Here is a 12,866-nt window from a genome sequence, read left to right on the forward strand (position 1 = left end):
GTGCAAATGAAATCGCAGTTTAGGGGGTTCGTTACAGAATCTCAAAATCTGTAGTTGCAAACAACTACATTTTGCGGATATGAAGTCAGTCCAACTTGATGTCTTATATGACAACCGAACCACCGAATCCTTTACTTTTACTTTGTGAAAATATTTAGGGGGGGAGGGCACGTGCCTCCAGTGCCCCACCCCCTGCTACGGCCCAGTAGAACATGGAAAGACTATAGCCGCCAGGAATGGCAAAGTATTAAGGCCCATTTACACGGCACGATTTTGGCCTAAGACTTGTAGTATAAGACTTTTCTGTAACATTTAAGTGCTTATAAGCAAATTTTAACTGAGCTACGGCTAGAAGATCCTGAAAACTATCGGAGATATCTTCGTATGGACACGGCGACGTTTTCGCCAGTACGTTTCTCGTGGTAGAAGTCCAACGATCGTAGCTGAATAACACATTGTCTTAGAAAACATAGATTGCTGTTTCAACTTGTCTTTTGTCATTAAACAATGAAATAGTTTGTGATTCGAACCCGGCTATCTTTTTTTTTCGAGCCTCATGGATAAACTCGCAATTTGATTGGTGCAAATACTAGTCCCAGTCTGAATTGGAGAGAATCACGTCATTGCTCATAACCCTACTAGAAGTCGTGAGTCGCGTGCGACAGTCGTAAGCAAGTCGCAGGGGCATTTACACAGCTCGACTTGAAGTCGTATACTACAAGTCGTAGGCCAAAACCGTGCCGTGTAAATGAGCCTTTTTATGTGGCGTAGGAAAAAAGAGGGGAGAGGGGTCAGTCTATACAGCTCAAATATGCACTTCCCCCAAAAGAATACCCAGAATAAACGCTCTTAACCCCCCAAAAAACATTTTTTTCCCATACCACACTTTACTTTCATAGTATTACCTTCTTTTACTATACTGCCATATTGTCATGAGATTTACCTGTGCGTTTCCGAGAAAGGCCTCTCTGTTAAGCCCTCCGGTTAAACTATGGAATTTCTAAAGCCAGAGGCGGCGGAGTGGTCCCATAAGTGGAGGGGGGGTGGGTGGGCGAAGTTGGGGGGGGGGGGGGGGGGGGGAGGGTTGGGTAGTGGTTTTAAGGGGAGGGGTGGTTTCAGAGGAAAGGGGTGGGTGGTTGTTCCAAATCCTATTTATAAGAACGCGGGGATTTTAAACTGAAAAGTGGGGGAGTGCTCGCTTTTCAGAGTGAGGGGGCTGGCGCCTCCCTGGCGCCCCCCTGCCCCTCCCCTTCCGCCGCCCCTGAAAGCATATAATATATATATATATACATATCTTTATTCATCAGTATAGATTTTAACAATTTTTGCTCCGCTTTTAAAATATATATCCTTTTTTTAATTACAGTTGTTTTTGTGGGTGAAACTGTAAATCTAATTTGGCGCGTGACCTCTATACTAATAGATGCAAAGATGATGTATTGGCTCTCGGTTACTAGTCGCTAAATTGGGCGGCCAATATTGATCACGGATTATTCACAGCCACAAAGTAGCCTATGTTGTTGTGTATGGTACAGAGAGTAGATGTGTTGGAATAGAAAAATGGTATAGATGTGTTGGAATAGGAACAAGGTATCAATTGGGAATAGGAATATGGTACAGGAGCCGGATCCTGGGAAGCAGGTTAGCGCTAATCTAGGATGAATGCTCCTGTTATCCAATCAAATGTCAAGATATTTACCGTATTTATCCCTGGGTTAGCGCTAACCTGCTTTCCAGGAACAGGCCCCAGATGTGTTGGAAATGGGACATGTTACTGATGTGCTGGATTAGGAAATTGGTATAGATGTGTTTGCAACACAGGGTAAAGACGTGTTAGTATGGGAACAGTACCGCTAACTATCCTTGAAAGGTAAGCCGAGAAAGACTGGGGTCTTGCTTTGCGTGTAGAAGAGTGGGTTTGATCTGTAGAAGTCCACGATTTCTTTTAGGCTTCCGAATGCATGTTTCCCAATCACGAACCTTTTACTCGGGGTCAACTCGATTGGAAAATGTCGAATTCTAAAAATAATCAATTAATCATAATCAAGAAGGTATGGTATGTTGGTTGTAGTAGTGGTGGTGCTGATAGTGGCGATGATGATGATGATGATGATGATGATGATGATGATGATGATGATGATGATGATGATGATGATGATGATTATGATGATGATGATGATGTTGGTGGTGGTGATGATGATGATGGTGATGATGATGATGATGATGATGATGATGATGATGATGGTGATGACGACGACGACGACTACGACGACGACGACGATGATGATGATGATGATGACGATGACGATGATGATGATCTTAATGTCGTCTACGCACCAAAATAACATATACACGTAAAGAGTTTACAAAGCCTTGCGTCCTTCCTAAGCTCTTATGAATTTTACAAAATGAAGCGGTATGGTACTCACTTTCCAGAGTATTTTACTGACAGCACAAATGATGCAAACTGAGAATAAATAAATAGAATGTGTTAAGGTTTATTTGTAAAAAGTTTTTCCATAGTTTCGTACCTTTTGTTGACTTTCTCGTACAAGAAACTCGAGCTCGTTGGCGTGCTAAATAAAATGAAAAAAAAATGAATAAAAAGGGAGGTTAGGTGATCCTCTTTTCTGGTAACCATCAGTTTAAAAATGGGTGACATTTGCTACCCCTACAGCAACTTTCCGTTTCTACCCTCTTTCCTTTACCTAAGTGTCTCAGTATCTATCATCGACCCACAACACCCCTACTACACTCTTTCCCGCATCCATATAATTTTCGGCTTAACACCCTTTACCTATCTCCTGCCTTCACTCAATGATCTCCCTCTCTTTGCCCTCGCGACCCCAATGTCCACAATTCCCCCTCACTGCCACGCCTTAGCCCCCTCTACTCTCCGAGAAACACCTCCTCGAGAAAGGTAAGAAATGATAGGTCATTTCCGGAATAGCAGTCATCGCGCTATTCGATCTTTTTATACCTTAAGCATTACATCTTCGCAATCCCGCCGCTTCATCTTCCCATGGAACCATGTTTGAGTACCTAATAAGCACAACGGAATTAACACTGAAACGGTTCAAAGGGCCAAATGATCACTTTGCAATAATAATTTACCAAACTCTATAAACAGTCAATTCCAAAACTCAAAATATTAGTAATAAGAGGTCACAAGTGGGCGTATATGGGAGGTAGCTTGGGTTTGTTGGAAGTGAGGCAGTGATGAGGGCTGTTTATGGAGACAGCTTGGGGTAGCTGGAAGTGAGTTGCTGGCTAAGGGCGTATATGGGGATATGGGGGGTAGGTTGAGCGGTAATTGAAAGTGAGGCATTGGTGAGAGGTTTACACGGGAAGGCACAATATTACAAACCAAGCCATGTTTAAATCATAACCTGCAGTAGAAACCTAACCTTCGTTTTTGGCCGAGAAGGCATCCATCTCCTCGTACGGAACCTCTGTCATACCGACGTCAAAGGAGTGGTGACGAGGTGCATCGCACTTTTTCCTTGTTGTTGGCGCAGGCGCCCGGGCGTGGGCTTCAGGCAGTCTTTGGTCTTCTGTAATCTCGACTATATGAGAGTGTAGGTCACTGACGCTACGTGACCTCCGGTGTCCTGGTAACCAATAATAATGAAATTACGTGGTGTATCGGGTGGGTCACATGATGTAATTACTTGATTTAGATAGGTATGTTAACTTGGATGAATTAGTGATAGCAAACTCTATGCTCGATTCACTTTTTAAATTCACGAGTCTATGTATTATTCAATTCAAGACTGGAGCAAACAATTTAGGTATGCTCACTTTGTGCAGAAAAAAAAAGATAAAAATGCTTCACAAAAATGATGCCCGATTTACATTGAAAGTTGTTTCTAATAAACTGAGACTGACTTCGTAGTACCCTTTACATCGACATTTCTTGTGCACTTTTATGTGGTCACTGCCAAACGCACCGCTCGTTTTAGTTTTCTTTTTCAGTACGTAATCTGGTACCCAGCCTTGCCGAGACGGGAACTCTATTGTAGACACGAGATAGAAAGGGCCATCCCGACTAAGCGCCCGCACAATGATGCCCCCAGCCAGACTCAGGTCTTCAGGTCTATCGGCGGGCGCCTTATAACATGTGACAGTCTCATAGAGATCAAGCATCTGGAAAGGACAAAGTCTAATCACTCAATTATAGCCCGCCTTTTATTTGAAAGTTGGAGCCTATAAGTGGGTGTAGCCCAAATATGTGAGAGGGTGCCTATATGTGAGAGGGTGACTAGATGTGAAAGGTTGGTGCCTATATGTGAGAGGGTGACTAGATGTGAAAGGTTGGTGCCTATATGTGAGAGGGTGACTAGATGTGAAAGGTTGGTGCCTATATGTGAGAGGGTGACTAGATGTGAAAGGTTGGTGCCTATATGTGAGAGTGTGACTAGATGTGAAAGGTTGGTGCCTATATGTGAGAGGGTGACTAGATGTGAAAGGTTGGTGCCTATATGTAAGAGGGTGACTAGATGTGGAAGGATGGATCCCATAAGTGAAAAGGTGGTGTCAATATATAAGAAAGATTGTGCCCATATATATAAAAGCGGTGCCCGTAAGAGGGGTGGGGCCCAAATGAAAGTAGTGCCCATGTGGGTGGAGCCTCTAATGAGGGAGTGGTAACCTCTTTTATTTAGACGTACCACGTCTAGACCATGTGAAACGTTTAAGTAACCATGGCTACCGACAAAGCCATCATCGCCTTGAGAACGACTCCGCTGCCACACGCTTTTCTGGATTGTGGTTCCATCGCTGTCCTGCGGGTTGACAAGGGGAGGAGGGACCGATAGAACACTTTCGGCTTCCTTCTTATCTTCCACCAAAGCATCCGTCCTCTTTTTTCTATATAAATTAAAATTATATATTAGCATCAAACATCTGTTGAGTGACTAAATCATCTAATTATCAGGGCGGATATCAGTCACCTCGTGTTGAAGTGCGGTAAGGGTAACTAGCCTTAGCAGATTAGTAGGTTGAATGTACCTTAAATGTTTTGGGATAACTGTGGCATATTCAGGGACATTTTCATTGCTGCGGAAGCAAAATACAAATTCTTGTTACCTATACGCTATTAAGAAAACAATTGAAGAGCGGCCAAGCTGGGTAATCGTAATTACCACTTAGCCATCGATATTTTAGGTCGATAATTTCCATACTCTATTCGTAACAAATTGAAACCTTTTTGAATAGGAGGGAGGCCCTTGCAAGATCTCCACAGTGGCATATGCGACGACACTTTCATCTAAAAAACACAAGGCCAGGCTGTTAAGTATTAAGCGTCATACATATCCAGAATGCTTTGTGAGAATTACGACAGTGAATATTAACAACAAGAATAGAGAATAAGTATGGTGGACAGATCGACGTTTTGGGCAAATTAGACAAATTAAAAGAAAAGTTATCGTGTCCAGTCTATCACCTTTGCGCGGTTGTAAGCGGTTGTATTGCTAAGGGAATCTTTAATGCCTCTAAAACGAATACCTCGGTCGGAGGGCTGCTAAGCACAGTTAATTAACAGGTAGACAGAACATGGACTATAGCATACAGGGTAGCTGCCATATATGGACATCCCCTAAAATTGTCTCCAGCATGCTGTTCGCTTATCAACTCGACCCAATCCCCCGCGCAACGTAAGAGTGGCGAACATCTGTCTTAATTTTGAATGTTCGTATTGGTGGCTTGGTGGGTGGCCTGGTTCGAGTGTTTCCTTACCATTGCTCAGCGGTGGGCGTGAGACCACATCTTTCTTTCTTGACGAGTCTCTGTCAATCAATCAAACGTGACGTGTTTCGTTTTGTATCGACAAAGCACAATAATTGATGATATTTCTAAGAATCTCAAGCATCAGTCATTCCTTTGTTATTTTGAAATCACGTGACCTTTCAGGCCCGTAGCCAGGGGAGTAGGGGTTCGGACCCCCCCCCCCCCCCCCCCCCCCTCGACTGGCAAGTCCGCTTTAATAAGGAAAATTAAGAACCACTTCCAGGTTGGACGAGCTACCTAAGAGAAAATGGTCCTTTTTATGGGTAAACAACCACCCACCCAACCCCACCCCTGCTGAAAAACCTGGCTACGGGCCTACCTTTCGAAAGGAAAACTCTCACCTGACCCACCCAAAAATAAAATCAGACGTGGCTGCACCCATCAAAATAAACATTTTTAGAGAAAATTAAGCCTCTTATGACAAAGAAATTTCCTGGCTTATACGTAAGCGCTGAATGTGTCGCTTTTTGTTGTTGATATTTTGGCGCCAAAAGCCTCAACGCGCGCGAGTCTGCCACCCTAGAAAGTCACGTGATTTCTTAGTTCAAGTCGCTTATTAACAACTGACCGTTCCTCAACCACTGCTTTTAAACATGGCAGTCTTCAGATAACTGCGTGTAAAAATGAAGTACTATCAAGGGGCATTACCTTCGTGGCGGGGGCCTTTTTATACTAGCGTAGATAGGACTCGTTACCGTGAACGACGCTACCTGAAAGAATATTAACCAACAATAAACCTGTCAAGGCTAGTTTTAATGTCAGAGACGCAACTTGCGCAGACTCAAGAGCTTGTCCTTACCCTATCCCTGATTGTGGCGTACTCGACCTCTGTGGTTTCCGCTTCATCTTGTTTAGGTGTTAAGTTTGACGCGGGTGTAACTCCTACTTTACCATGGCATCTTAGTTAGAAAAAAAATCACATCAAGCGTTGTGCATCCAGCTGCTCTTTAAAACCATCTATCCACCACGATGCAGCATCATGACATTGATTATGATTACAGTGAAAAAGATGTGAGGAGAATTTTTAGTGGTGGTGGTTGGGATTTTTGTCTGATAATTAGAAACATGTGTCCAAATTTACCTTACTTTCCACCAGCCACAGTTACTGGTTGCAATGACTTCCATCTCTTCCCCGATGCCGTAACTGACTTCATCCTCACTCTGCGCCGTGTATGCCTCAATAGACCTCCAAAGCCCTGTGGCTCGAAACAAACAAAAGTTACATTCAAGGGCCGTAGCAGAGGGTGGGACACTGGGGTCCCCGTACCTTGTAATGCTTTCATAAATCATAAGGAAATGAGCAGTAGGGGCGTGGCTGTGCCCCAAAATATTTTCTTAATGTTTCTGTATGTCCCCCCCCCCCCCCCCAATATTTTGAGGTCTGCTACGATAATGCATTGTTTGGCACGAGCCAAACAATATTTACACTAAAAGGCCTGTAGCACAAGCAAAACAATAGTTACACCCAAACCCCAGTGCTGAAAAACACAAGACTAGTTCCAGTACCGCGCGGTTAAACCAGCCTTTTTGTTTTGAAATGGCAGCGTTTTACCGGCGAACTGTCAGATTTTGGTGAATGCTAAGAAAACTAGACCAAACCTAAGGCTATAATTTTCTTTATAACTCCCTCATTATCAAACAAGTCATCTTTTGTACATTATGGTTTTAATGCTGTACAGTTAGTCAAAACAAGGACTGAAGTCATCATTTCGTACCTTTACTCGAACGAGTCAACACTGAGATTTTGTTTGTCCACTCAGAACACGTGCATGCGCATACGTTATTCAGCCCTGTCCACCTAATCACAAAGACGAAGGCTGCTGCTTTACCATCGAGGGAGTAGTGTGACCTGTACGCTAATATACTCACTCGTATCTCCATCATAATCGACCCATTCCTCCGCTTCACAAGCACGCGTTGGGTCTAGCGGGTCGAGGAAGGTGGCAGGAGCGAACCCGTGCTGACCGCGATCATTAGCGACAAGCCACCATCCTAGCAACGGGGAAAGGTAATCAGTAAACTGGATAATGGCGACGAAACTCGGGGATTTCACCACTTCGCCCTTTCTCTCTCCATTCACTCACTTCTTCCCTCCCTTTTCTTTCTCCCGTTGCCTTTCACCGCTTATTCCCTCACCTACCCCTAACACTTCTTTTAGAACCCATAACTAATCCCTCATCCGGCCTAGCCCCACTTTACCCCTCACCCCGCCTAACACCTCGCCACCCCATCTAACCCCTTATCTAGTCCACACCCCGCCTTACCCCTTAGCCCGCCTAACCCCTCACCTACTCCTCATCCCGCCTAACCTTTTTCCTACCCCTCATCACGCCTTACCCCACCTAACCCCTCGTCTACCCCTCATCGGGCAGAATGGCTATTGTTTTCTGGACATCATTAAAAATTGCGCCTAGTTCTCATAAAATATTTATGACTTCTTAGTTTGAATGTGATTGGTTAAGCTTAATGAATGCTTTGAGATTGAGCTCCCATAGGTCGTTAAACATTAACGACCTAATGACTAGGTGTCTAGCGGCAAGTTTAAAATATATTGTGATGAGTCACCCCGTCTAACCCGACACCTACCCCTCAACCCGCCTAACCCCTCAGCTACTGATCACCCCGCCTAACCCCACACCTAGCCCCCACCCAGCCTAGCCTCTGACCTACCTGTCAGATTTTTTTCTATCACTGTAACCACCTCGCCCTCGCCAAGAGTCATCTCTCCACTGCTACTGGCCATGTACCTCGCCACAGCACGGTACCTCTCAACCACATTATCCGTCACGTGATCCAACACGTGCTCCTCGTGTTTGTCCTTAGATTGTCGTGCTTGTTGAGTTCTGATGTCATGGAGACAGGATGCAATGCAATCAGTCACACATCACAACTGCGCAACTTAGCGCTGAGCGCACGAGGTATTTTTTCTGTATAAAGTTACACCCATCACGAACTAGCGCAGCTTAACAGTGCTGAAAAACGCAAGACTATTTCCAGTACCACGCGGTTAAACCAGCCTTTTTGTTTTGAAATGGCTGCTATTTACCGGCGAACTGTAACATTTTGGCGAATGCTAAGAAATCTAGACCAAACATAAGGCTATAATTTTCTTTATGACTCCCTCATTATCACACAAATCTGTCATCTTTTGTACAGTATGGTTTTAATGCTGTACAGTTAGTCAAAACAGCAACTGAAGTCAGCCTTTCGTACCTTTACTCGAAGGATTCAACACTACGATTGTGCTTGTTTCAGAGCACGCGCATGCGCATACGTTATTCAGCACTGTCGCGCAGCTTGGCATCGCTTCATATACTGCACAGAGCAAATGATACATCACTCACCGGTTGTTGGGCGACTGGTTCTGATTGTTCACTGCATCTGTACCCCATTCACTGAAAAACTTTAGCACTATTTCAGACGCTGATACTGTACTCGGTAGATGGATGATTCTCTGTGAAGGAAAACGGGATTACATTTTATATTTATAAACACACAAGTGTAACAGGCGTTTTGCAGTATATATAAATTCTTGAGGTCGATGCTCAATAATTATTTGAATCGTTGGTTTTTATCACTCTACAAGCCGTAGCAGGGCTCTCAATATTCGGAGGGGGGGGGGTGGAATACATGAACATTAGGAAAATATTTGGGGGACAACTTCTCCCCTACTGGTCATTTCCTTATAATTTTTTAAAAATATTGGGGGGAGGCATGTGCCCTGCTCTAGCTGACCCATACCTGACAAAACTCCTCAACAACTCTGCATTCCTTCTTGGCTACTGACGAAAAGAGGGCGCGCCCAGGAACTTTGGGAACTATGAATTAAACCAGCAAATATACATCGTTATTTTTCATGGAATGTTGAAAAGCGGCACAGTAAAAAAAATCCGCGTATAAGAGCCAATACGAGAAGCTATTAGGCTAAGATATTCTAAGCAACTTCCAATAGCAAAATGAGTCTAGGCTAAAATCCGAAAACAGGTTTCTAAAAAGATAGATCATTACAGTGCATCAATACAGACAAAAAAACGTAACAAGCTAAATAGGATGAAGTAAGAAAAAATGCAATAGAATGAAGTCGTCGCCACTGTTTATTTAAAAAAATAATAATTAAAAAAAGAACATGGTACCATAAATTCTAAACTCCCCATTCATATAAAAACCTTTGGATGATAGCTTGAAATTAGGTTCTTATACGCGGGTTTAAATTTTAGTTGAAATTAACATCCCCTCTAAAGCTATAATCTGATAATGCACCGAAAAAGAGCCTCGGGCCCATTTTACTTGACCAAATCTACCTGGTAAATCTTACTTGACCAAGTCTACCTGGTAAATCTGACCAAGTCTACCTGGTAAATCTGACCGAGTCTACCTGGTAAATCTGACCGAGTCTACCTGGTAAATCTGACCAAGTCTACCTGGTAAATCTGACCAAGTCTACCTGGTAAATCTGACCAAGTCTACTTGGTAAATCTGACCAAGTCTACCTGGTAAATCTGACCAAGTCTACCTGGTAAATCTGACCAAGTCTACCTGGTAAATCTGACCACGTCTACCTGGTAAATCTGGAATGGCTACTTGGTACTTGTCTTGCAGAATGAGTTTGAGTCCTTCCTGTAAATAAATGAATCTGGGAAGAATGGCTCATTACTGATATAGGGAAGAGTCGAATTCATTACGAATCCCCCCCCACCCCCCACCCCCACCCCACCACCACCACCACGACCACCACCACCACCACCACCACCACCACCGCCGACACCCTAGTGAATTCAGATCTTAGATGATGCTCAACACACAAATATGTTGCAGGCTTTAAGGACATGGGGGATTTTTTTTTTTCATCGGTGCGTTTGAGCAGAATTTTTATTTTCGGGAGCGCCGTGCAATCGTTTTGGCGAGATGGCGCCCGATCACCGAACGGAGAGGGTTTTCCGCGATGATAACACCGAGTACCACCTACAAGCAGGCTATTCTAATCCTGGTTCGCCTGTGTTGCGACCTTTCAAAAGACGCGCTGTGCAACCACCGTCACCTGGTAAATGAGTAACTCGACCAGCTCGACCCCCAGCGGCGCGTTTTTTCTCTACCGAAGAGCAGCAGGAGCGAAACCAAGGCAAATACATCCAGTCAAGAAAGGAATACGTGCTTATTCAACACTAACAAGACATTAGACTTCATATCATATAGCCCGTATTGATGCTATAAAAAATCCCTCAACTACACAAACGTTAGTAATACTGCTTATCCTGAATAAGTACACATTACAAAGCAATGAGAATTTATTGTGACCTTTATTCTATGATATAAGAAAATTACAGGACATTAATTACAGGAGGTGATCAATCGTGAAAATATTCGAGCTAGGTACTGATTTACTGCGATTGACTGGAGACTGAGAGGTTGGTAAGCCTGTGGTACGTCTGGTGCTGAATAACAATGCATTTGTTGCGTTTCTTTTGTTATCTTGAATCTTTCCCTGTTCATCAATTAATTCTTTATTGCAAAAGTCATGGTCCGATAGTAAAAGACGATGTATTTGGTAAAAACATTTCCGCGAGGATCGGTCTTTTAGCAGGGCCGAATAATAACTACCATGCAACTAAGCTGTGCAATCGAATGGCTTTAGCTTTAATACGGAAAACCATACAAAAGCAGCAATTGATTTATTTAAAAAACCGCTGAATGGGTTCCTGTCGTGACATCAAAGTGCATGGTTCCATATTATATCGATAGTTTCCTGGCCTTTTGCCGATTGAATTGAGTCAGGACTTGTCTATACACGCACTTACCCAAACAAAACAACAACAACAATTATAACTGAGCCATGTTTCTTGTGTAATCCGTTTGCTAATTGCTACTTTCTATCTGTAATGCATTTGTGGACAACAAAATAGATGATAAATTTTATCACTAACAAGTGTGTAACTACCGCAATAGATAAATACACAGATAACAAAGCACTGAATGGTTGCATTTATCGTAAGGTTTCTATTTCCTTAACTTGGTATCAAGGACAGTTTATAAGGGGAAATCAATACTTACCTGAAGGTCAAAGAACATGCTATACTGACGATATATAATGTTCTCTACTCCACTGGACCAACGAACGCTCAGAACAAATTCCTAAAACAACAAAACGCGAAAAAACATGATTTACATGTTTAGTTAAGCAAATTTACATTTAACTGTTTAGTTAAGCAAAAACTGAAACACTATTACATCAGATTAATCACCATCAGTATCAGCAATGATTTGAATCAGTGTTAACTTACAAAGTTTTTGCTGCCGTGGCGTTTGCGCTTCTCTACCGAAGTGACTTTGACGTCCTCGATTCGTAGTTGCGAATTTGATTCTTGCATCGTGTCAAAGATTTCAAGCCTTGATCTTTGTGGTAAAAGTGTGTTCGCAAGTATGGCTACGGTATCCGGGCCGCATAAGGCCTAATTGTCAGATTGTTATTTTACATTTGGCTGTCGAAGAAACTTGGCGTGAGTTTCGCGATGAGTTAATTGTTGATCACTGTTGGCAATAAATAACCTTTCACAGTCTACTGCTCTGAATAGCCGTGCTACAACAGCTATAGTTGCTGTGCTGTTATTTTTTAAGCACTTAAAAGATGTGTAAAAATAGACAGCATGATTACTAAAGCAATATCCTTAAGACCGCTCTGAAAGACGTCACCATTGTTCTTCGGGCAGTGAACCGCGTGCAGTGCTAGGAACGAAACGGCTGCGTGGATCAAATTAACGCACGACTTGAATTTTTGCCTCATGCATATTTGACGTTGTGCTTTGTTACTTGCATTCCAAATGGGAGAAGAAAGAAGGTAATGACAATAGCCAAAGACAGATCCCTTCCGCTAACATACAGACATTGACAGAGTAATGTTCCTCGTTTGCCAAATCACTTTATCTGTTTATTACGTAAGCTTTACCGGGGGTAGGACTGTAAAAGTACTACCATCTGCTATCCCTTAGGAGCGGGTGCATTTACTATTCAGTAACAACAGAACTTGAAGACTGGATGACAGCACCCTTATTTTCTCTTCTCTTATTTTGCTCTTCTACTTT

The 12,866-nt window shown here is 43.1% G+C and overlaps 1 protein-coding gene across 1 annotated transcript; it reads right to left on the minus strand.

Moving 5' to 3' along the window:
- Positions 1-1,281: 1,281 nt before the first annotated feature.
- LOC5522247 (SH3 and PX domain-containing protein 2A) lies at positions 1,282-12,205 on the minus strand. Its single transcript, XM_048726650.1, has 20 exons — positions 12,069-12,205; positions 11,839-11,919; positions 10,350-10,407; positions 9,532-9,608; positions 9,135-9,244; positions 8,461-8,633; positions 7,660-7,782; positions 6,872-6,986; positions 6,590-6,689; positions 6,439-6,500; positions 5,740-5,789; positions 5,206-5,269; positions 5,011-5,058; positions 4,671-4,869; positions 3,951-4,146; positions 3,408-3,611; positions 2,981-3,042; positions 2,532-2,576; positions 2,430-2,467; positions 1,282-2,019 (listed from the first exon to the last, which is right to left on the minus strand). The coding sequence occupies exons 1-20, from the start codon at positions 12,153-12,155 to the stop codon at positions 1,854-1,856; spliced, it is 2,058 nt and encodes a 685-aa protein (XP_048582607.1). The 5' UTR covers positions 12,156-12,205; the 3' UTR covers positions 1,282-1,853.
- Between the last annotated feature and the right edge of the window lie 661 nt (positions 12,206-12,866).

Source organism: Nematostella vectensis, chromosome 4, assembly GCF_932526225.1.
Source record: "Nematostella vectensis chromosome 4, jaNemVect1.1, whole genome shotgun sequence".
NCBI lineage: Eukaryota > Metazoa > Cnidaria > Anthozoa > Actiniaria > Edwardsiidae > Nematostella > Nematostella vectensis.